At 50.4% G+C, this 26,113-nt stretch overlaps 1 protein-coding gene across 1 annotated transcript in view; it reads right to left on the bottom strand.

The window, feature by feature from the left end:
• Positions 1–16,198: 16,198 nt before the first annotated feature.
• The window catches only part of LOC114909190 (reprimo-like protein), a 13,298-nt gene continuing 3,383 nt past the window's right edge, over positions 16,199–26,113 (bottom strand). Inside the window, exon 2 of the mRNA XM_029246582.1 lies at positions 16,199–16,909. Within this exon, the coding sequence (XP_029102415.1) occupies positions 16,485–16,805 (321 nt within the window). The 5' untranslated portion in view covers positions 16,806–16,909 and the 3' untranslated portion in view covers positions 16,199–16,484. The remainder of the gene's footprint in view (positions 16,910–26,113) is intronic.

Genomic DNA, 26,113 nt, shown 5'->3' with positions numbered 1-26,113 from the left:
CATCCAGAAGCCATGGAAGTAACGGGCCAAACGCAATACAGTGAAGATGAGCTGCCTCGGGCCTGTCTGCTCAGAAGGTCTCCGTTCTCTCCTAGATGCAGAAAAATGACCGCAATTTTCAAGGGGAAATTAGGAAAGAAGCGGCATTTTTTAGCTCTAAGGAGGCATGAATAAGAAATGATGAATGGGAAACAAGTGTGCTTCAGGGTGAGCGGGAGGAGTGGAAGCCAAGCTTATAGCTTATATTCAATTATATTCAATTAGGTCTGAAAGGCAAAAAGTTGAATTCTGCAGCTGAGAGGCTTCGCACTCAGCAATGGGTGGGCGGCACGTAAACTCTTCGACTTTGTCTAGAAAGTGTTTCTCTGAGAAACGAAATACACAGCAACAGACGTTCGATGGCGTGGGATTTCCCAGTAAAAGCACGTCTGTATCCGTCACGCCCACTACCACACCCCAGACACTTGGTATCAATCAGCATGACCAGGGGTAAAAGGCACCAAGCCATCACCTTCAAGTTGTGGAATCTCAAGAGAGACGACGGCCCCCTCGGCGCTCTCTAGTCTTTTCCGGCGATCCTCAGCTGTTCCCGATCCTTGCCCCTCTCCTCCTCGTTTCCTTGCCCGACTCCACGTCTCCCACGGTAACGGTCTCTTGCTTCGCCCTTCGACCATATCTTCGAATGCTCATCTCAACAACGTTCGCCAGTCGACCCGACCGTTCGCCTGTCCCCGACCACGAAACCTGCCTTGTCCTCCAGAATCAACTGCACTTGGGTCCAGCGTCCTGTGTGTCGTCTCTGAGATGCGTCAGAGTGAGCATTTGATTTATTTTTTTATTTTTTTTATTTTTTTATAGAGCACTCTTCTCACGCAGTGACACAGAGCGCTTTAACACAGGCATACAGCAAGAAAAATTGATACAAACAAAGAAGACAGTCAACTAATAGCTACCATAATGAAGAAATTATAGAGCTATAAATATGCCTACTGGCCACCGGGGAAAGGAACAAAAACTCCCAACTGAAGCTTAGGTTAAGGGAGAAAAAAAAAAACCTCTGGGGGTCCACGGGCCAGTGGTTGCCCACCCCTCCTGGGCATTCTAGAAAGTAACAATTTGTAAGCCAGTGTTTAACAAGTAATTATAATGTTGGTAAAATTTGATGAGACTGAAGTTAAAGAAATTTGTGCTCAGGATGTTAACTAAACTGCACTGATTAATGGCATTAATTCATAAGCAGCTCATCGATACAGCTTCGTTACATTCGATGAGTTACAGAAGGATATGGGCTTGTTCCAGATCTTGCAGATATTCACGTTTCGATAGCACGCAAATCAGGCAGAATCTCTGTATAACTTACTTGTTTCTGTTAGGTTGTGTCACGATGAAACGGGACGGAAGGACTCAAGTGCGGGGTCGTTCGTCTGGATTCAGAGGATCAGGCAAGTTGTTCTCGGTGTCGGGGACAGACGGAGGGTCGGTCGATCGGCGGTCGGGGTCAGAGCGGGAATCCATGGTGAGGTCAGGAGACGAAGCGAAGAGTCGGTCGAACGGAGATCGGAGTTGAAACGAAGATTCGTGGACGTGGTCGAGAAACAAAGCGAAGGGTCAACAACCGGAGAACATGAACTGAGAACTGGAGATGAGCAAGGAGTCACAAGGAAGGGAGGTTGTCTCTGACGAGATTCCACAAGGGTATGGGAGCTGATGAGGGTCTTTTAAAGGGTGAGCGGTTAATCTGGTGCTGGAGCCGAGTCAGGTGTTGTCGTCTGAGATGTAGGCGTGGACGTGACAGGTTGTATTTTTCCAAAAAAGAGATCAAGGGCAGAGAGGAGTGTAACACCTTGCCAGGTACCAAAGGGAACCAGGATATCAGCAATAGTACTCAATAGACTTGCACACAAATATCAGAGGGTCCACTGAACATTCAGGACGAGCTCCACCCCCTCGCACCCACTATAAAGGTTGACATCGTGTCCGGATTGGCTGCCACATGGACATTGCTGTGGACCACTTACTGTAAACACTGTAGGAGTGTGTAGGAGTGTAAGAAAGGGAATGTCCTGTTTCACATGTTGGTGGAAGTCCTCAGGAGTGGGGTGTCATTGCTGTTGGTCAGGGCTACAGAATGACCTCTTCATCCATCCATCCATCCATCGATTTTCTAGGACCGCTTGTCCTACTAGGGTCGCCGTGGCAGCAGGGAGAGCAGAGAGGTCCAGCCGCCCCTGTCCCCCGCAACTTCCTCCAGTTCAGCCTGGAGGATCCCCAGCCGTTCCCAGGCCAACTGTGAGATATAATCCCTCCAGTGGGTCCTGGGCTGACCTCAGGTTCTCGTCCCAGTTGGCTGCGCCTGTATACCTCCAAAGGGAGGCGCACAGGAGGCATCATTATGAGATGACCGAACCACCTCAACTGGCTCCTCTCAATGCGGAGGAGTAGCGGCTCTATTCTGATTTCCTCCCGGATGTCTGAACTCCTCACCCTGTCACGGAGAGTGAGTCCCAACACCCTGCGGAGAAAACTCATTTCGGCCGCTTGTATCCGTGAGCTTATTCTTTCGGTCATTACCCAAAGTTCACGGCCATAGGTGAGGGTAGGGACATAGATTGACCGGCAAATGGAGAGCTTCGCCTTATGGCTCAGCTCCCCCTTCACCACTACAGTCCGATACAGCGACCGCATTACTGCTGCCGCTGCTCCCGGTCTGCGGTCGATCTCACGCTCCCTTCTCCCCTCACTCGTGAACAAGACCCCAAGATATTTAAACTCCTCCACCTGGGACAAATTCTCTCCCCTTACCTGGAGGGTAACCTCTGACCTCTTATGACCTCTCACAGGATGTTATAATTTCACACCATGAATATGTGCAACTTGTCAGTCCTCTTCCAAGACAAACCATGTACCAAACTGAAAATAAGAGCTCAGACTCAAGAGCTGCAGACATATTTTCACTTAATTTCACAAATTCAAGTAATAAGATGTATTTTATACTTGCAGATTAGTTTTACACCTGTTTTTAATTGCTCGGCAACCAAGTGCGTACACCAGCAGATGTTGACTGGTGTGCTATGCACATATAATAGGAGAGCGTGGGACTATTTTCTTCACATGTAATTTGCAGTGAAGAGAATAGAGTGTCAAAGAAATTAAAATAAAAAGCAATTCACCAGATGATGCAGAAAATCAACAGTAACTTTTATGTATGTATAAATTTATGTAAGTACATATTTATATACACACTTTGAGACTTGTGTATTCCCTTGATTCTTTTGTATTTGTTTAAAATATGACTTTTAGATTTTTTACCCATTTCTACATGAAGAATTGCTCCAACTCTGCTAAACTGAACAGCGCATGTTTGTGAATGGCAGATTTCAGGCCACAAAACAGGTTTTATATTGATATTCGGTCTGGACGTTGGCTGGGTATTTCCAGAACACCACCCCTGCTTTTAGAAACACTTCTTTGTGAATTTTGTTTGCATTTTGGTGCACTGTCCTATTGAAAAGTGAATTTTGGAATAAACTCAGATCCGTTATTGAATGAAACAGGTTCTTCTGTAGGACTCATCTGTTTTTGGCCACATCCATTTCATCCTTAACAGCAGCCAACCCATTATTCATGATGCTGCCACCACCGTACTGGATTGTAGGGGGTGATGCAACGGTGTTCCCCCGGCGCGGATGCGTCGGACCCAAGTGTGGAGCACAAGAAGCATACTCATGGGCCGATCCAGTAGACATGGTCAAGAAAACAGGGAAAAAGGTCACCGATTCGCAAACGGAATCCGAAGGACAAATCCTAGAGACGTAATCCAGTAGACAGGCGAGAAGTCGTGGCAAAACAGGAAGTCGTTGGCGAGGAGCAGGGCGGTCAGGAGACCTAATGCGCGAGTTAGTAGCGAGGCCGAACAAGGTTCCGCAACTTCCTGCAGTCCGGGCTGTCCTTCCATGTGCCCGGACCTTGATCAGCTGCAGGTGTTGCTTGTTACTGAGGTTGAGGGCATGACACAATCACAGAACTCGGGTTTTCTGACAAAATTTCCTTTCTCGTCTAAGGGTTCACCACTGACTTTCTGGCAAATTCCGCGTGGGAGTTCACATTGGTCTTAGAAATGTCTTCTACCTTACGGCTCCTCTGAACAGGACAAATCTATGCAGTACATAAGAGACTAATGATCTCTGGACAGAGTTTCCCATTCTGTCAAAGATTTCCAAAATCTTGACAGTGCTCCCCAGTTTCTTCACTGTCAGTTGCACTTCTCTTCCAGCTATTCACCTGACAGCCCAGTCATGCTGTTGCCTGGGATGTGCACATTTTCACAGTTTCGATGGTCTTCACTCTGATCCTGGGAAAGTTCAAAACTTTGACAGCCTTTTCATAGCGTTTCCAACTTCAGCCTCTGACAACAATTTTGAAGTTTCACAGTTTATTCTTGAACCTCGAGTGTATTTTTCACAGGCTGGTATCTATCCCGGTGGTTTCAGGTGTAAGTCAGAGACTGATTAAAATATAACATTCTACCCACTGACACCCGGGGATGCTAATCCAATCTGACAGAACCGTTGGGTGATTCTGAAAACCTCGACACAAACGAGCCCCGAAGCACCGGGTGCTAATGGCTGCTCTCATGCTCTTCCATCATGACTCAACATGTTTTAGGAAGAGAAGACTGGCTCTCCTGCGGTGCCCTTACTCATTCCTGGGAAAGACAAACAAGGTCGACAAATGAGCGGAGGGAGCATCTGCTTGCCGTAGTTCGCTGGTGGGCAAGTAAAGAAACCTCCAGGTCTTGGGCAGCTCGTCGACTGACCGCTCATTAACACACACAGGACACACACCTGTGGATGGAGGTGTGGGAATGGCAGCACTTGAATATATCTACATTCCAATTTCTTCTCAACATTTCTCTCTCACTCACTCACTCACTCACTCTCTCTCACACACACACACACACACACACACACACACACACACACACACACACACACACACACACACACACACACACACACACACACACACACGTTCAAGCTAACATTTAAAACGCTCTAATTAATCAGAGTAGAGCAAAGTAATTGGAAGGAGCTCTTCTATTTTTAAAGTCCTGCTGCTGTGTCGTCAGAATGGAGGAACCATGGAAGAAGGTGTTGTCACTAGGAAAAAACTAAAGAAAATAACATTAAAAAACCAAAAAAAACCCCCATATGTTTAGCTCTTAGCTCGTCTTCATGTCTTTTCACAATTTCAATTAAAGAATTGTTGTCTCAAGTCATCAACGTGGAGCCTGGAATTGCAGTTTCTTTCATCAACAAAGCTGTTAAACATCAGCAATGATGAACAAAAGTGCTCCACTTGGATGATGGAGACAATCCAGGTAAAAGGAGGGAAACCCACTGGAACTGGACGGGAAGGTGAAGTTCAGTCCATCCGTTCAGCCGCCACTGTAGGAAATGACTGATCGTGAAAAACTTCAACACCTTTATCAGGTACATTTTGTGTCCTAAAAAATACATATTTTAAGATGAAGAAAGAGCAGCAGCGGTAACGTTACAGTGAAAAATCCTCAGCAGCGTGAACTGAAATAGAAATGAACACAGAGCGGAAAAGGCTGAATTCCCCTCTTTTTAAAGTCGTGCTGTAGACGCTCTGTACAGTCACATTCACTTGCTGGATGAGTGTGCATCGTGGGTTCAGTCCTCGCTCGGTGCGGGAGGTCTTTGCGTGTTTTTACCGTGTCTGCATGTGTCCCACTTTCCTCCCACGGTCCATTTCAGGTCAGCTGGCGAGTCTAAACTGCCCGCTGCGGTCATCGCCTGAGCACAGCTGGTGGTGTAGTAGTTGAAGTTGCTGCTTTTTGATCCATAGGCTGCAGGTTCGGGTCTCTCCTTCTGCTGCCTTACCCATGAGCAAGGTGGTTACCCTGAAATTACCCAGCTGTATAAACGGGTAAATAACTGTAACCTGGACATTGTAAGTTGCTTTTGGAGAAAAGTGTCGGGCTAAATGAATGAATGTAATACATGATGAAGCCGGTGAGTTTGAAGGACTGGAAAGGGGCCCCGATCCACCGCACCGCTCTGCACCATCCCACTGCTTTGGGCTCTTTGGGACAGTAAAAGTGTCTTTAAGCCACAGTCACAGCAACTATGTTACAGGACACACTGTTATTACAAAGGCCACGTCGGTCATTTGTGTCACAGTGATCTCCTGGCTTCTGGAACAAGTCAAACAAACCAGGTTTTCTACCACGTTTCACAACGATGGCAAAGTGCGGTACAAACGGTATTCTCCCCCACTGCCGGCCCTGAGGACACTGTGGCACCGCCCACCACGCTGAGCACGAGGAACACTGCCCTCACCAGGTGAGCGTGGCAATCGCTCACTGTGATTTCACTGCGGCCTTTACCTCATTTTACTCCCCTACCAAACGGCTCCATATGAAGGCACCGTACACACACACACACATTTTCAGAACCGCTTGTCCCATATGGGGTCACGGGGAACCGGAGCCTACCCGGCAACACAGGGCGTAAGGCCGGAGGGGGAGGGGACACACCCAGGACGGGACGCCAGTCCGTCGCAAGGCACCCCAAGCGGGACTTGAACCCCAGACCCACTGGAGAGCAGGACTGTGGTCCAACCCATTGCGCCACCGCACCCCCTGAAGGCACCGTAAGTTTGTAGTAAAGTGTTCCAATTTCTCAACTGAAAAGGCTCTCCCAGATAAGAAAGGGATACTGTACAAGGTCCATGTATGACTGCATGTTACCAAATCAGAGAATTTCTGCTGCATAAAAGAAATACAAACCGAAAACAAGGTAATACTGCTATCCACGTACTGACAAGGCAGGTACTTCAGTTCCATTGTAACTGAAACAGGACTAATACATTTATTTATTTCATCAAAGCAAGGGGGGTGCAGCAGGTTGACTGGGTCCTGCTCTCCAGCGGGTCTGGGGTTCGAGTCCTGCTTGGGGTGCCCTGTGACAGACTGGTGTCCCATCCTGGGGGCATCCCTTCCCCCTCCAGCCTTGGGCCCTGTGTTAGGCTCTGGGTCACCACAACCACCCTTGGGACAAGCAGTTTCAGACAGTGTGTGCATGTGTGTTTTGTCCAAAGCGACTTCCAATGAACTCTATGTAGTGTTACCAGCACACACGCCTTATTCACCATGGTGACTTACACTGCTAAATACACTACTTACAATGGGTCACTCATCCATACATCAGTGGAACACACACACTCTCTCTGTCACTCATGTCTTTGGAGTGTGGGAGGAAACCAGAGCACCCAGAGGAAACCCACACAGACACAGGGAGAACATGCAAACTCCATACAAACTGAGCAGGGATCGAACCCATGTCCTCTCTCACCACCCAGGCGCTACTCGCTGTGCCACCATAACTGGGCTAATACAAACTAAAACTGTACTAGCAGGGTAAGATCCACCGCCTAGATTCCAAACCCGCGTCCCAATGTTGCAAATGTGAAAACACACTCAGGGCCGAAGTGGGTCCGAGTCACTTGTCTGCTGGTTATCGGAGGAATTTTAGATATTCTGAATTATCTTGGAATCATGGTTTCCATTGCAAATCCTCAGGTGTCCTGGGCTTTGGACTAATAACCTCCTTGATTCAGGACAATAACACATAAAATGCAGAACAATGCATTTTAAAATGGTGCTCAAACTTTTCTTGAGCATTCCTGTTTAACTCTCTCCCTCACACACACAGATACACACACAGATACACACACAGCTAAGGCCGGTACAGCCAGCGCCACGATTCCGTTCTGTCTGGCTCTTGCATCGCCATGGCAACGCCCACCTCTTATTGCAGACCTGAGGCAGCGGAGATGGGGCGGCGTGTGCACGTTTGCCAGAGTGGACTAGATGAAGGATTTCAGCGAGTGGATCTCTAATAGCTCCCAGCAATGTTATTAACATGAACACACACACACACTCGGTTACAATCAAGAGAGGCTCAAATCTTTCTTCCTTCCTTCCTTCCTTCGCGCTGAGTCTGACCTTTCTTCCTCCCACAGATCCTAGTGACTCATTTGGGTCGAGGTGTTGAAGTCCCCCCCCCCCCCCCCGCCCCGACCAGCCAGCTCCCCTGCCGCCTGCTGACTTCCTGCTCAAGTGAACCAAGGGCTGACATTCAGCTTTTAATGAACACTGTTGTCCCCTGACAACCCGGAAAGTTCCACAGCTTCAGAGGAGGCCCAGAGGTTCAGGGGGAAGAACGGGACGCTTCACGTTACAACGACCCTGTGTTGGGCACGTCTGACCTGCCGCGGTTCAGGACTTGTGCTACCATGTAGTAAAGCGCTCTCCGCATCAGGGGGTCCCGTGTGAGGAGCAACAGCTTTTCGAAACACAAACCTTATTTTTCACAGAAGAGGAATCTTGACAGGTTATCTGGTCATTTTGATTCCATTTCCTCCTTTTACTTCCATCCTGAGAGAGACGACAATACAGACGATACAAAAGAGCTGAGCAGTGAACACCACACAGGTCCCCCCGGGCATCCACCACCACTGAAGTGACCTGAGGATAGAAAGGGTTAATAAGAAGACCGTCAGGTTGCTACATTTGCTCAGAAAACTACACTATTGCGTTGGCGATTTGTTTTATGGCATAAATTTTTGCACATCTTTCAGTGACTATAAAGCAAAGGTGTGAGACGCAGGTCCAGGTCCAGGTCTGGACTTCAGTCTCCACACAAGACAATAGCGTGTGAACGTGGAGGTGAGCTGCACAAATGTCAGGAGAGAGGATGGGGGGTCCTGTAAGAAATACAGAACTCCGATATTGCAGAAAAGCGACACACAGAGATGATGTGACACCTTCCCCCACCACCCAGCACTGGGGGGGGTTCTCCGCCCCACCGCAGGCCAATTAACGGCTGGCTTTTCCCAGGTGGAGCTTGTTACAGTCCTCTGAAAGCGGAGCCGATGGGTCCGCGGCCACCCTCCGAGAGGACCCCCCACCTCACCTCACCTCACCTCACCTCACCCCTCCCAACCCGACAGCAGTGATGAGCCGATACCGTGTCCATAGCATCGTTGTGTCAGGATCACAACTAACCTTTAAAACGCACCTTTCTGGACGTTTCTCCCTCTCGTTTTTACAAGGGCCATCAATCCGCACCCCCTCCCTCCATCGCCCCCCCATCGGCGCTCGTCTTTTTCTCCAGCAGACGGAGGCCGATGTCACAACAACGGGGTCCTGCAGGACGTTCGAGGGGCTCCCCGTCACCCCAGTGTCATCGTGAGCGCCAGGACCGAGGCTCCATGCTGCTTCCCAGAGCAGGCGGAGAGCCGGGACATGACAGCCCCAACCCGCCCCCACACTTTTCGTGAGCCATCTTCCGGCACCTCGGCCGCTTTGGGGACCCTGGGGGAGACCGGCGGTGTGCAGAGCGCAACCTTTCCTGTTGACATCTGGAACAAAACCACAGAAGTCAGACAACGTCTAAAGGAATCCAAGCTCACAAGAGGGAAGCAAACAGGACTGGAACGAGACAGTGCTGCACGGTGGAACCTCGAACGTGGTACCGAGTCCAAGCGACTGCAGAACGAAGGCAAAAACTGTAGTGGTGGCCGCTTTCGGTAAACGTATCGGGTAAACGGTAAATCGGCGGCGCCCTTTATAACTCGGTGTGACGGCGGCTCTGAACGGTTGAGGCACCAGGAAGGTCGGAGTGCGGTCCGGCTTGAGTAACAGCTTTGGTAACAAGAGTCGCTGTGTGTTCTACCGGTGCTACTCATGTCCCGCTCCTGCCGCGGCGGATCGGTACGTTCCAGGGGGTCGGCGGAGACCGTGGTGAGCGGCAGAGCAGGGTACGGCGCAAGTCCGAAAGAAACTGCTAATCCGATAAGACGCACTTGTCTCTGCTTCCCACGCAACACGAGTGAGAGCGCTTCTGGAACCTCTCCCCTTGACCAGCTCCCATGGAAGTGAAATGACTGCTTCACCAGGCGACGATGTCACGGCCCGCGTGAGAAAAGGATGTGTGTTTTCATAAGACATCGTAGCACTTGTTCACCCTGCAGAACATTGTTACACGGGTGTTGCTATCAAATAGCGCTCTTATAAATAGGAGTCTTTCAACGAATCCTCCTCAACGAGTGCTTCTCGTCAACCCTGTCACATTTTGCACTTTAGCTGTGTGCGTGTGAGACGTTGTGTCTCTGAGAATATTTATCTTCGACATATAGCCCGTGGAAAAAGTTTCCTCTTATTACTTCATCAGCTGTAAAAGCGAATCGTAGCGTTTGTAGGATATCGTGTCGTCATCACGTGTGCTCTTCTACTGTCCGGATAGTGCAATCAGGTCACTTCCAAAAACGGCGTCCGTGTCGTGGCGAGTAGAGATGGTCAACTGTCTGCAGTGTGAGCAAAGTGCGGGGGGAAGGACAGAGAGATTTAAAAGAAATAAAATCAAATAAAATGTTGTATATTTATACACGTGAGAAGTGTAGTGCGCTCTTTTCTTTACTTGAGTTATTTAAGTCGCCCTCTGATTGTGCCGTTAATGTGAGACATTCCTCTTCGAGATCTCTGTCTCTCCTCGTGATCTGGGCTGCGATCCTCGCGTGTTTTTTCCACGAAGATCCAGACGCCGCAGCGGCCTCCTCACGGGCCTCCTTCCCCGACAACTCGGCCGTTCGGACGAGAAACGTGCGGCGCCTGGAGGAACTGCGCCGACAAGAAAAAACTCGCTTTCTCAGGATGGCGACACAACGGCCCCTAATTTTCTACGCAACGCTCATCATTCTAGCTCACGTGTTGCATTCGGTTTCATGGCATCTTGTAGAAGAGCTGCAGGAAAAGTGTCATTCTTTGCACGAGTGTTTGTCCCCACTGGTAGAAACCGTCACCGCGCTACAGCACGTCACTTTGACACCACAACGACACCGGACCGATTCCTCGTTGCAGTGGCCGAGCGCTGCAGCCTTTCCCATCATCCCTCCGTACGTGCTCTACGCGTGCTGCTTTACTTACTATGTTTCCTACGTTTTGGGGGGATGTCACTTCTGTTTTTACCTAATGATGGCCTGGTCACTGGGGTCCCTCACTGTTCATGTGTATCGAACTGGCTGCCTCATTGCCAGTATGTTTCATTTTGCACTTCATGTCATGGCTAGGTGTGTGTGTGTGTGTGTGTGTGTGTGCGTTTTTGTAAAAGAAAAATGGAAACCTTGCTGATGATTTGTCCGTTATCATTACATCCCGTAACTGCACAGGCCTCTGCTATGAAACATTTATTTATTATGTTTTCTAGATAACAAGGAGCGCACGTGAAGCCTCTGGATGCTCATGAACCATTATTGTTAATGGACCATCGCTGCTAATTAGTTCATTAATTTCTTTTCTCCGACGTCTACGAAAACACTTCCGTTCCGATTTTCTCAAATGTGTGTTTTTCCAATTCAATTAAAATGATGTGGCCTTAACGAAAACGGAGATAGCGAGTGTCGAGGCTTCGGCTTCTCTAATGAACAATAACCGTTCGGGATCAATGTCTCGGCTGCATGGCTGTGATAATGAAGGAATGACACAAAAGAGTGTCTGTCGCGGCGCACGGCCAACACACTTTCCTTAATTGAAAGCCGTGGCGGTTCGCATAATAATGTCGCTGTGACACTGAAAATGACGCATTAAAACTCGGAGATTTCAAACAAAAGTTACGTCAGCTGTCAGTGACAATGTGTTCATCTTAAGTGTCCCCTTCCGAAGTAGCTGTGAGTGAGGAGGAAACCAGTTAATAGCGACACCGTGAACTTCGTCGCATTTCCACTGACGTTCGCATCGATTCGTTTAGCAGACGTTTCTCCAAAGTTAACAGAAGCGCACTTCTCTCAAAACGCAGTCAGGTCATCCGACGCCACACGTTACACCGGTAGCTGTGTGTGTGGAACTGACAGGGAGAACTTCCTTCCTCCACAGATAGGTGATGGAGGTTTATGAAGCAGACAGGAGATCCGGAGAGATGTGGGTTCAAAGGACGTGTTTTGAGGCTCTTGTTGAGTCTTGAGGGTGATTCCGAGAGAAGGGAAGGAGATCATTCCACCGCATTGGAGCCCATCCAGGAACCTTTGTGCTTTCCATTTTGGATCTTCTGTGCGTGGAGCCACCAAGTCGGCAGAGGTGGAGGAGCGTGAGCGGGAAGGCTGGACCCAGGTGCGGGGTCATTTAGTTGGAACCGAGGGGTCAGGCAAGTTCTCGCTGCTGGGGACGGGCGGTCAGAGTGGGAGCGAAGATCCGTAGATGAAGTCAGTCACGAGGCGAGGCGAAAGGTCAGAAGCCAGGGGATCAGGGATCAGGGATGAAGGAGACCAGGACATTGGCGCAAAGGGGGACGGTCGTCTCCATGAGATTCAGTGAGGGTGAAGGGGCTGAGGAGGGTCTTCTAAAGCTGAGGGCTCTAACTGCCATCGGGTGCCCGATCGGCATCAGGTGCTGTGGATTGCGGTGCAGGTGTGGACGTGACACTAAGGCTGCAGCAACCGATCAGGTCTCATTCCCTTAGGTACCGGGGAGCAGATCTGTTGATGGTTTTGTAGGCCATAACCAGAGTGCTGAACTTGATGAAGCCATCTACATGAAGCCAACGGAGACAGACGAGGAGGGGGGACACAAGGGAACACTTCAACAGGTCAAACATGACTCCTACCGTGGTTTTCTGTATGAACTGAAGAGACTTTGGGGTGAAAGTGGCAAAACCAGACAGGAGGGTGATGCAGTAGTCTAGCTGGGATATCTCCACGCCGGGACCACAAGAGCTTGTTGTGACATAAGGATGGATCCTGCAGATCTTATGCAAGATGTATCTGCAGAACCGATGTATGGCGACAAAGTATTGAGAGAAGCGGAGATTTTGAGTCGATTATGACACATAATTGAAGTTCTGTCCACCTTGCTGCCGGCTCCTCAGTTCGTGCCGAAAAGAGGGAGTCGTGCCAGGCCGTCCGTTAAGAGCTGCTTCGGGGTCCTGGGTGCAGCTCCCATATCGAGAGACAGAATGAACCGTGACATCGTTTCCAGAATAATCCACACCAGATGTATGGGCCGTGTTCAGTGACCAGCAGGGATCGGCGCTTTTGCCTTTGTTTTCGCCGTATTGTCCCAACTCCAAATACAAGTTGTGCCTCTCCGTTCCTCCGCTCTGTCTTCACCCCCCAGTGCCCCTCACCCCCCGGCCCACGTCTCATTACTGAGTCACTCATAAGTCATTCACTGAAAGCACAGTTGGACGAGCGAGCGAACCAATCAAAGCCCCAGAGCTCTTTTCCCTTTCTTGACTCAGGTGCAGGTACTTGATGCGTTTCGCGTCCTTTGTGCTTCCAGTGGAACCTAAAGGGAACGACACGCAACAGTGATTAGAGCAAAAGGGAACGGATGCCAGACCGACGGTGTGAGTTTTTACATGTACGGACAGAGACAGACACCTAATGACAGCCTTCGGTGGGGGGTGGGGGGCTGACGCAGAAAGAGGGACAGTGAGCGAAAAAACAAAAGAAAGACAGAGTCAGAGGAAAAAATCACAGCGGCGAGTCGTTCTCAGCTGCACCGGTGCCCAGAAATGTCTCTTTCTTTTTCTTTTTTCCGTCTCCTTCCCTGAGATCCCACGTAAGGCCACATGAGATTGCTTTCAGCACCTCATTCTCAGCCTGCCTGTCTCGGGCACAGCCTTTAGTTCCGCTCCAGCTGGATCCACAGGACAATTACAGTACGTGCGGCCCAAGCTTCTGGTGTGGTGGGCGTCACAGCGGTGCGTACCTAGAGACTGCAGCCAAGAGCCCAGCGCATGAGGCGCTTCACCTTCAGCCCCATTGTAATGGTTTTACTCTGTTCTCAGGAAGGTAAACCCCCACAGACACTATGGGGAAGGTGTGGAGGAGCACAGAAGAGGGCCAGATCCCTTTTGGTTTGACCATCTACTCCATGTACCACTAAACTCATCCCTTGGCATATACTGTTTTACAGAAGAGCATTCAGGTATAGACAATAACAACAGAACGTTGTTCATCGTGTGCATGAGTGGCACGGTGTCACAGCGAGTAGCGCCGCTGTCTCATACCACTCACACATCTTATCCACCGCAGTGACATCAGTGGAACACATACTCTCTCTGTCATTCACACGCTATGGAGGAACCTGAACAGCATGTCTTTGGAGTGTGGGAGGAAACCAGAGCACCAGGAGGAAACCCCCACAGACACAGGGGGAACATGCAAACTCCGCACAGACCGAGTGGGGATCGAACCCACGCCCTCTCGCACCACCCAGGTGCTGTGAGACAGCAGCGCTACTTGCTGTGCCACCGTGCTGCCCAAAGCCGTGAAATCGTTCTGTTCGAGCTACAAAGGTAAAGTACCGCAGTAAAAAACACCACTCTTTTGATAAAGTGATATTGGTAGAGTTCCAGCGATCACAGAGCGCGTTTTAAAAAAAAAGCTAAAATGTTTCACTCCATTATACACATTCCCTCGTAAAATGATGATGTTAAATCGCAGACTGCGATGTACATTTGCTTTGCCAGAAGGTAACGACGTCAACAAGAGATGCGGGACACTTATTTGTATTTTAATTCCAGCTCTGCAGGCCTGGTCTTGTGTGTTAGTGTGTCACTTTATTTAGAGCAAAGCTGCTGTTAGTCTTCAGGGGTTTCTTGTTTGTTTTTTCTCTCACTTGTTCATTATTTGTAAATTAGAAACATGCACCTGAAGCTCAGGAAGATGTCAAACTGAACATTTTCAGCTTTCACAGCTATTTTTATAAACATTGTGCCATCAGCTGGGTTATTTGTGTTGTGTGTAGTTGGTTATTGGGCTCCAGTATGTATTTTAAAAGCAGTTACATCACCCTGATGATACTTAGTATAATAAATAATAACAGAAATATGCTTCATCCAGCAGCTGACAGCGTTCATTAGAAAGTGGATATAAAGTCACAGTGACCGATACTACAGATCATCAGCACTGTAAAGAAAATTTTATCAAAACAACCCAGCTGAGCAAATATGTAGCAGAAAACACTTTTGGTTTCCTCACACTAAAAATATTCGAGTTTAAACGACTCCCTGTGCTCGGTTTCTGTAGTGATTTGCATAAGCAGGTGCGAATTCTGTGAAAATAGCAGAGAGAATCCGTCACACTGGGCTCAAAATGGGGAAAAAACATAAGGATAATGGATGGAAAGCAGGCAAGTGCTGTTAACCGGGAAACGTTACTGAACGACGGGACACAACTGCCTTCGTAGGCTGGCACTCATAAATTATTGAAAGACACCATACTGTACATTCGGAAATATTAAAGGTACTTTGCAACCCGCCACTGTGGTGAATCTTTAATGTTTTCTAAATGACTTCTTGGCCCCAGTAATATAATCCACTTTGTGCAATCAATAAATTTAACTGACAGTAATTATCATTTTGACATTTCAGAATATTGTAAATGATCGAGGCTTTGCATATGAAATGTGTTTACCCAATGGGTGTGTTACAACAAAAGCCATTATTATAGCATAATGAACAATAACAGCATAGTTTTTTTAAAAAAATTCTCTCATAAAGACAGAAATAATTGAAAAACACAGCTTTTCATGAATACAGTCAGTGGTTATGTTATGAAAAAGCAGAAGCAATATTGCAAGCAATCATTACCGAGTAAATAATTGATTATCGGAGAGGGGGGGTACGAAGCCGGTATGTTGGTGGCTTCACACAGTACAAAAACACATGCAGCACTTTGACTTGAGCAAAAGTGCAAAAACACTGATTCAAAATGAGCAGAGAAGCACAACCTGCCGAGTGAAGCCTTTAATCAGCTTCGCAAAGTGGAATTACTGAGGTGAACATGACGATGACAGTACTTTACTGTACGCGACTGATCACCTGCACGGCCTGCGCTGCTTCTGCATGATCTGGGAGAAACACACACCTGTCTGTCTGTCTGTCTGTCTGTCTGTCTGTCTTCACAGGAGGTTCTGCCTGCATGCAGCTTCCTCTTCATGCAACTGTTTGCTGCTGCAGTGTTGCTTACTTTACGTTAAAGAGAGCATGGTATGCACAGGAATGTACTTTTTAATGTACCACACCATGATGTTATACAACATAGAAGCCAAATATATTTTAATGCATCAGTCAGAGCACGGTATACATAGTAGAAAACAAAGTTATGCAGTTCAGTTTCTGTAAACAAGCGGTGCCAGTTCTTGCCTGTTTAGGAATTAAATGATCGTGTCACTGAAAAGGTACTTTACCCCCCCCCAATAATAATAACTAGCGTTGGTTACTTTCAGAGCACGTGGAGTCGCCGCCAAGCAGCGGCACGTGACGTTCCAAGTACAAAGCAAAGGCTCGTCGCCGGCAAACATCATCACACACGCCGCCCTCCTTTGAACCGCGATCCGCTCATTTGCATACAGGTGAGCAGCTCGTGCCCGGCGGCTGGCGCAGCCCGCCCTGGCTTCAGCCGAGGCCGACGGCGACCCCCCCCGCCTCCTTGGAGGGTCTGCGCTCCGTCTCCAGAAAGTCCACCAAACTTTCGGACCTCATCATGAGGTTGCAGCCCAGGAAGAAGACGCCGAAGAGGACGGTGAGCGACAGCACGCACAGCACGGCGATCTGCACGAGGCGCGTGACGAGCTGCGCGCGCTCCTCCGCGGGCAGGTCCGCGGAGCCTCCGTGGTCGGTGGTGAGCGCGCTCCCGTTGCAGCAGCCCGCCAGTGCCACCAGCTCGTGGGTCCGATTGAAGGCGGTCAGAACCCGGTCGAGCACCGACTCGTTCATGTCCGCGCGCTCCAGCAGGACGGTTCCGCTCAGAAGTGCCGCGACATGGAAATGATGATGATATATATATTATACCATATAATATATATATCAATATGGGTTCTCTGAGAAAGAGAGAGAAAAAAATGAAAGAAAGAGGCGGGAAAGGCGCTGTGCGCGCGGCTGTGCGCGTTCCCGAGTTCGCCCTGCCGTTTCCCGACCAGTACAAGTTCGGATCACTTCCCTCCAGCGTCGTTCCTCCGTGTTTAGCGGAGAGCCGCGCCGCGCCGCGACTTAACCCGTCCGCATCGGGGGGGGGGGGGGGGTCAGGTGTGTCCGTCTCTCCACGCGTGGACACCACGCGCACGCGCTCCTCTCTTTTCCTCTCTCTCCTCCAGCCAACTTTTTGTATGCCTGGTGAGCCTCCCTCCCTCCCCGCTTCGCCAAGGAGCCCACCACCGCCCCCCCCCCCCCCGCGTCTGTCGGACACACCGCAAGAGGAGCCGCGCGCCAAGCACGGAGCTCACCGGATCAGTGTAACACTGTTTTTAATACGGTACAGGATCGTGAATACCATGTTAGCGCTCACTAATCACTAGTACTGCATGCAAGTTAAAAAAGAAAAATTAAATTAATTTTTATGTACTTAACCGTATTAAAATTCCTTTGACAGCGTGTGAAATTCGATGAATTGCGGTCACGTGTTCAAACTCGGGCGTAAAAACACTCGGGAGTGTAAAGGTAATCAAGAGTTCATAAGGCCGCCGGGTCATACTGAGAACTTTACTGTGAACTGTGTGGTAAAAAACTGTGTGGTACCTCTGTCTGCACAGACCGGGATCAACTAGTGTAAGTGTGTGTGTGTGTGTGTGTGTGTGTGTGTGTGTGTGTCCTTCAGGGCTCTCAAAGTGCTCCTCTGTGGCTGTGTGCAGATGCAGTAAGAACACCCTGCTGTACACTATGAAAGGGTAAATCACTGTAAACTTGCTTCTCTGACCTCGTAAGTGATTGTAGGTGTCAGTTAAGGGTTAAATGTAAATGTCTTTTACAAAAGGTGTCCAGGAGAAATAGCTGCGAGGCTGAAGACGTTCGGAGATCATCAGCTTCTCCAAGGGTTCGGAGGACTTCTAACTCTTTTTTTCTGTGTTACTACTGAGTAACAAAGTAATTGCAACATTTCATTGACAGTTGCATTTACTACATTTGTTACTACGCTCACCGCTTTTGGACCGTGTTGGTGGGGCCTCCTAGATGGAAAAATAATTGCACATTAGGAATCACAAATACAACGTTTTTCTGTCACTTATGTTTGTACCTCATCCTGTTGTGTCCTGAACAGGGTAAGAGTGAAGCACTGGAGTGTCGACCGTGAAAACGGGCAGCAGGCAGCTCCTTTACCGTGTTAAAGCACTTAAAATGAATGTCCATCAGAGAGACATGGAGGAGGTAGAAGAGTTGGAGAAACATGGTAAAGCACGCACGCGCACGCACGCACGCACGCACTTTCAGAACCGCTTGTCCCTTACGGGGTCACGGGGAACCGGAGCCTACCCGGCAACACAGGGCGTAAGGCCAGAGGGGGAGGGAGACACACCCAGGACGGGACGCCAGTCCGCTGCAAGGCACCCCAAGCGGGACTTGAACCCCAGACCCACCGGAGAGCAGGACTGCGGTCCAACCCACTGCGCCACTGCACCCCCCTACATGGAAAGCACCAAACTGAAAGCAGAAGGAAGAGCTTTGAAGGTGTTTGAGCTGCATCGCATCCCGCTGTGGCTCCCGAGGACCGGCGGGGCGGCGAGTGACACAAACCGCGTTTCGACCGCAACTGAAGCGTCATGAGATCGGCGTGACGGTACCAGGGGAGTAGAGGGCAGAGGCAGGACCCCGAGCGCAGGAGCCCTGTTCCAGTGCGGCTTCATTTTGTCTCCTTGGAGGGAAGAAGCAGCAAGGAGCCGTGGGGGGGTGGGGCGGGGTTACTGCTGAGTTACTCCATTCGAGTGTGGGGCTACGAGTAAAGATGGTAACAAATAAGGGAAACGGTGAAAACACAGTGGTTTCACAGCTGGACGTGCGCATTACTGAAGTGAACCACGAAAAGGTCCCAGTCACCTGCTATGGCAGCGTCTCTGCTGGGGGGCGTCTGCTGTCGCTCGTCAGTAAACGTACGTGGTGCCCCCCCACCCCCGGGCCTATTTTAACCACTTTTCCTTTCCATGTTTGTCCCCGAGCTGCTCGGTCCTGTGGTATCAACGGCGTGAAGGGAACACGCCTGCACACACTCTCGGCGCACCAGGCTGCACTATATTCTGCTGAGCGTTGTTGTGACGTGCGACAAGGAGGACCGAATGATGCTCAGGAAGGTTATCATTTCAGTAAAAATATTTTCCAGTGTGAGAACTGCTCACACGAAGGAGCATTTTCCAAGGAATCAGCCGCCTGGCAACACAAAACTTGGGCACAAAAAATAGTCCCCTAGCAACAGGAGCCACGCAAACAGCGCATCTTTTATTGCAGCCCCAGCAGCCTGTGTGTGCATGTGTGCGTGTGCGTGCGTGCGTGCGCGCGCTGAGGACCAGCGCAGGACTTCATCTGACAGCAAAACCTCAACAGCTCCTAACGAATGTATCTTGCGGACTCTGCTGAATCGAGGTAACTTGATGACAAACATCAATAGCTGCGCAGTTATGAAGGATATCATGTAAACATACAGTATTGTAACGACCTGCGTTACCGCGAGTTTGGGTGGGAAACGGGTCTATTGTAAATAGGTGAATTATGGGAAAAATGTGAATAAAGTGTGAAAGACGGGCAAAATAAAGGGGTGACCGTGTTGGCCAGTGAGAGGAAAAAAAGCCTGGGGGTGCTAAGCAGGCTGGGAAGGCTGGTTTGAGGCAAAGGGGTCCTTGTACAGAGAGCATTATTTCCCAGTGTGCTGCTGCTCTGATAAGCGTTCATCATGAACGCCGTCTGTGCCTCCTTCTTCGCCCTATCCGCACCCAGAGCGCTGCACACCACAGTATAAATGGAAGTTGCACACCATTTTTAGCAGATATCTTGGCCCAAAGGGGGCGCGGTGACACAGCAGGTTTGGCTGGAGCCTGCTCTGCGGGGGGTCTGGGGTTCGGGTCCCGCTTGGGGTACCTTGTGATGGACTGGCGTCCCGTCCTGGGGGTGTACCCTCCCTCTCCAGCCCTGCGCCCCGTGTTGCCGGGTTAGGCTCCGGTTCACTACGACCCCCCTGCTCGGGACAAGCGGTTGCACGCATTGTGTGTGTGTCTCAGTTCAAGTCAACTTTTAACGTTAGTTCTGTACACCAACCTACTTCCAGTAATTTACCCACCTATACAGCTGGGTAATTTTTACTGTGTCAGTTCAGGGAAAGTACCCTGACTGAGGAAACTGCGGCTTGCGATTTAAACCCGGAACATTTCGGTTACAAGAAAATGGCTCTAAGTGCTCGACTGTGACGCGATCTGAGCAGCAGAAGCTCAATTTGAGTTTTCATTTATGTCTCAGATGATACATTAATTTCACTTACTGGGGGATGTAAATATTCCACAGTCTCATGGAGTGAAACTCGGAGTCCCTTTGCCTGTAACCACTTAGTCATTCGATCTCTTCCAGCCGCTTTACCTGCAGCGTGTTTCTTCTTGCCGTCGCCAAGCGCGCGCACGCGCACACATCCTTTCGTTGGTGTACCTACCTGGACATGTCGGTTACTTTACACGTAACGTGCTGCTGTACCAGGGTAGACAGGCATTCCTGGAAGCACGTGAGCGAGAGCATCTGCAGGCGAGAGCCCCGGGGTCTCAGCTGGGGGCCAAAGCTGAACCGCAAAAACAGCCATCAATCCGAGAGCGGCGCTGGGGAAGGAGGCGCTGCGCCCAACCATGGTAATGTGTTCATTCATTATTCATTGTGTTGCATTAAGGAGATAATGGGCAGCCCTTAACCAGCAGTTACGTGGGTCAGGCTGTGTTTTCGCTTCCCCATTAGCATTTCGTGGCCCGGCTGAATCGAATTTCTATTTATGCAGCAGATTGCTGCAGCAACAGGCTCCAAGCTTGAGGAGCACTGATTTCCCAAAAGTCTCTCCCTGGAGCATCACATCAACCATGACGCGGTGCTGGACGAGTTGGTTTTGTTCATTTGAGTGAGCATTTTGGCCATTGACATTCCTGGTTATGTGTCGTACATTCATTTAGCTGACACTTTTCTCCAAAGCAACTTCCAATGTTAAGGTTACAATTATTTACACAGCTGGGAAAATTTCACTGGAGCAATTTAGGGGAAATACATTGCTCAAGGATACTACAGCCAGAAGTGGGATTCAAACCTATACCCTGTGTCCAAAGGCAGCAGCTGTAACCATTACGCTACAGATGCCACGTGGAAAGAGCACCGTTCCCAGTGCTGGTCCCAGCACTGTAAGGATTTTCTGTCTTCTGTGACACATCTTTGCAGGACAGGTGACCTGCTTTATCCTCAGTGATGGAAACAGCGGCAGAAGAAGAAAAAACTACCGCGTTATTTCTCTGAGAAACACTGGGCCAAAGTGTAAACCTCTGGAAATGTCACTCTGCTCCCAATTCGGCTAAGAAACTGACAAACGCAGTGGACCTCCGGCCACATCTCATCTCATCAAAGTTTAATGTGATGGGAAGACAAGAGTCTGCTTTACTGCCGGACAAAATTAGATATATCTTCGGCGCTAGTTAAGTGCCGTGGCCATTATTTAAAAACGTGTCGCCACTTTTGCTCTCTAACACAGGGATCGAATGCAGGATTTACCGGAAGGAGCGAGAAGAGCTCAGAGAGGAGTAGGACATACCAAAGTATTACCAACTTGTGAGTGGCAAGGAGGAAAACTGTGCCGTGTGTCACTGTATTACTCCCTTTTTTCAATACTGCATTCCTGTTTTTCTCGCTACTGCAGTTTCCCTGCACCCGTAACTTAGCAGCTCACTAGACGGAAAGAGAAGCAAGGGATGGGAGCCCAACTGAGTAAGCGGCAGAATAAGCAAAAAGATGAGAGAGGACCACTGACCGCTTGTCTTCAAGCACCAAGTCTCTTCCTTGCAGGGTGGCAGCGACTGTGAGACTGGGCCATTTAACAAGACCTCTTATTCACGGTAATTTGTTCTCTCCATCATTCCTCCTTCTCTCTATCGCCACGAAGCAGCTGGTCCATTACACGGTCACAGATTTGCCTTTAGGACTCCGGAGACGGGCAGAGGTAAACTGGGCTTTCGGGCAAATCTTTTTACAGTCCTACATGTAAGTATATTACTCATACATTTAAGGACTACAGCAGGATGCAGGGACTTAAGTAAGACACAAATTACCTCCATTTCTATTTTCCTAACGTAATCAGCTCTTAGATGAATTCAGCAGCTTAATTTTTCAGTCAATAAAATTAAGTAAATAAGTAAAACGATTCATAATTTGCCAAGCAACCGGCCTTTTCCTGCGTCCAAACGCATCGAAGGTAAAGTGCACTACATACTGTTTTGATTTATTTATTTGAATATACTTATTTACTATTCCTCCAACTGTATATATAATTGTACATATTTTTATCTCGTATTTTTCCACTTGTTTTTATATCTTTTATATTGCAAGTATTTTCAGACTTGTATTCTGCTGCTATAACAATTTCCCTTGTGGGATCAATAAAGTTTATCTATCTGTCTATGTTAATTAAAGGGACGGACCGAGCCAAGGAGTCACCGTGTCACAGTTCGCTTCCACCAGCAGGGGGCGCTATCCGTCCACACATTGGGACCGGGGTCCGAAAACCGTGGAAAATACGCCCAGAAAAGGCGTTTCGTGACTCTGAAACACACACACACACAGTTTCTCAAGTAATTTTCTTTTTCTAAATGTGTCGATACAGGCAAAGAGGGGAAGTGGGAAGACTCAGACTGCAACAGTCATATTCTGATCCCATTTCAGAGTGACTCCTCCATGAACCGCCACCTTATCGTGGTGGAGGGGTTTGAGTGCCTGAATGAGTCCAGGAGCTATGTTGTCTGGGGCTACATGCCCCTGGTAGGGTCTCCCATGGCAGACAGGTCCTGGATGACAGACGAGACAAAGCGCGGTTCAAAAACCCCTTATGACGAAAAAATCAAGGCGTCCGTTTACCCCGCCCGGTATGGGGTCACCGGGGCCCCACCCTGGAGCCAGGCCTGGGGGGGGGGCTCGCGTGCGAGCGCCTGGTGGCCAGGTCTATGCCCACGGGGCCTGGCCGGGCTCAGCCCGAAGCCACAACGTGGAGCCGCTCTTCGGTGGGCTCACCACCTGCCGGAGAAACCGTAAGGGGCCGGTGCGTTGTGATTTGGGCGGTGGTCGGGGCCGAGTGCCCGGCCGACCCAAACCTTGGGCGCCAACTCTGGTTTTTGGGACTTGGAATGTCACCTCACTGGCGGGGAAGGAGCCTGAGCTGGTGCGGGAAGTTGAGAGATACCGTCTAGATATAGTCGGGCTCACTTCCACTCACAGCTTGGGTTCTGGAACCACTCTACTCGATCGAGGGTGGACTCTCCACTATTCTGGCGTTGCCCAAGGTGAGAGGCGGCGGGCTGGTGTGGGCTTATTAATAGCCCCCCAGTTCAGCCGCCATGTGTTGGAGTCTACCCCGGTGAATGAGAGGGTCATCTCCCTACGCCTTCGGGTCAGGGAACGGTCTCTCACTGTCGTTTGTGCTTATGCGCTAAGCGGCAGTGTAGAGTACCCGGCCTTTTTAGAGTCCCTGGGGGGCGTGCTGGAAAGCGCTCCCACTGGGGACTCTGTCGTTCTACTGGGGGACTTTAATGCCCACGTGGGCAGCGACAGTGATACCTGGAGGGGCGTGATTGGGAGGAACGGCCTCCCTGATCTGAACCCGAGCGGTGAGTTGTTATTGGATTTCTGTGCTAGTCGCGGTTTATCCATAACGAACACCATGTTCATGCATAAGGGTGTCCACCAGTGCACTTGGCACCAGGACACCCTAGGTCGGAGGTCGATGATCGACTTTGTAGTCGTTTCTTCTGACCTTCGGCCATATGTCTTGGACACTCGGGTGAAGAGAGGGGCTGAGCTGTCAACTGATCACCACCTGGTGGTGAGTTGGATTCGATGGCGGGGGAAAAAGCTGGACAGACCTGGCAGGCCCAAACGCATAGTGAGGGTCTGTTGGGAACGTTTGGCGGAGGCCCCTGTCAGAGAGGTCTTCAACTCCCACCTCCGACAGAGTTTCAACCAGGTCCCGAGGGAGGTGGGGGACATTGAGTCTGAATGGACTATGTTCCGCTCCTCCATTGTCGGTGCGGCGGTTCGGAGCTGCGGCCATAAGGTCTCCGGTGCCTGTCGCGGCGGCAATCCCCGAACACGGTGGTGGACACCGGAAGTAAGGGATGCCGTCAAGCTGAAGAAGGAGTTCTATCGGGCCTGGCTGGCTCATGGGACTCCTGAAGCAGCTGACAGGTACCGACGGGCCAAACGGAGCGCGGCTCTGGCAGTCGCCGCGGCAAAAACTCGGGCTTGGGAGGAGTTCGGTGAGGCCATGGAGGAAGACTTTCGGTCGGCCTCAAAGAGATTCTGGCAAACCGTCCGGCGACTCAGAGGGGGGAAGCGGTGTTCCACGAACACTGTTTACAGTGGAAGTGGTGCGCTGCTGACCTCAGCTGAGGATGTTCTCGGGCGGTGGAAGGAGTACTTTGAGGATCTCCTCAATCCCTCCGACACGCCTTCCGTAGAGGAAGCTGAGGCTGGGAACTCGGAGGGGGACTCGTCCATTACCCTGGCTGAAGTTGCTGAGGTAGTCAAAAAACTCCTCGGTGGCAAGGCTCCGGGGGTGGATGAGATCCGCCCCGAGTTTCTCAAGTCTCTGGATGTTGTGGGGCTGTCTTGGCTGACACGCCTCTGCAGCATCGCGTGGAGTTCGGGAACGGTGCCTCTGGACTGGCAGACCGGGGTGGTGGTCCCTCTTTTTAAGAAGGGGGACCGGAGATTGTGTTCCAACTACAGGGGGATCACACTCCTTAGCCTCCCTGGGAAAGTCTATGCCAGGGTACTGGAAAGGAGAATCCGACCGATAGTCGAACCTCGGATTCAGGAGGAGCAATGCGGTTTTCGCCCTGGCCGTGGAACACTGGACCAGCTCTATACCCTCACTAGGGTGTTGGAGGGTTCGTGGGAGTTTGCCCAACCAGTCCATATGTGTTTTGTGGACCTGGAGAAGGCATTCGACCGTGTCCCTCGTAGCACCCCCCACAGGATGCCTCGGGATTATGGGGTTCGGGGCTCGTTGCTACGGGCTGTTCGTTCCCTGTATAACCGGAGCAGGAGCTTGGTTCGCATTGCCAGCAGTAAGTCAGACCTGTTCCCGGTGCATGTTGGACTCCGCCAGGGCTGCCCTTTGTCACCGATTCTGTTCATTATTTTTATGGACAGAATTTCTAGGCGCAGTCAGGGAACGGAGGGTGTCTGTTTTGGTGGCCGCGAGATCTCGTCTCTGCTTTTTGCGGACGATGTGGTCCTGTTGGCTTCATCAAGTCAAGACTTGCAGCGTGCACTGGGGAGGTTTGCAGCCGAGTGCGAAGCGGCGGGGATGAGAATCAGCACCTCCAAATCCGAGGCCATGGTTCTCAGTCGGAAAAAGGTGGATTGCCCCCTCCGGGTTAGGGGGGAGTTGCTCCCTCAAGTGGAGGAGTTTAAGTATCTCGGGGTCTTGTTCACGAGTGAGGGAAAAATGGAGCGGCAGGTTGACAGACGGATCGGTGCGGCGTCCGCAGTAATGCGGTCATTGTACCGGTCTGTTGTGGTGAAGAGGGAGCTGAGTCGTAAGGCGAAGCTCTCAATTTACCGGTCGATCTACGTTCCTACCCTCACCTATGGTCATGAACTCTGGATCATGACCGAAAGAATGAGATCGCGGATACAAGCGGCAGAAATGAGTTTCCTCCGCAGAGTGGCTGGGCGCACCCTTAGGGATAGGGTGAGGAGCTCAGTCACCCGGGAGGAGCTCGGAGTAGAGCCGCTGCTCCTCCGCATCGAGAGGAGCCAGTTGAGGTGGCTCGGGCATCTGTTCCGGATGCCTCCTGGACGCCTCCCTGGGGAGGTGCTCCGGGCTTGTCCCACTGGGAGGAGGCCTCGGGGCAGACCCAGGACACGTTGGAGAGACTATGTCTCCCGGCTGGCCTGGGAACGCCTTGGGGTTCCCCCAGAGGAACTGGAGGAGGTGTGCGGGGAGAGGGAGGTCTGGAGTACTCTGCTCGGACTGCTGCCCCCGCGACCCGGCCCCGGATAAAAGCGGAGGAAGATGGATGGATGGATTTCAG

The sequence above is a fragment of the Scleropages formosus genome, chromosome 20 (assembly GCF_900964775.1).
Source record: "Scleropages formosus chromosome 20, fSclFor1.1, whole genome shotgun sequence".
NCBI classification, from domain to species: Eukaryota; Metazoa; Chordata; class Actinopteri; order Osteoglossiformes; family Osteoglossidae; genus Scleropages; species Scleropages formosus.
The sequence above is the reverse complement of the archived record's forward strand: the minus strand, read 5'-3'. Positions and strand labels throughout refer to the sequence as shown.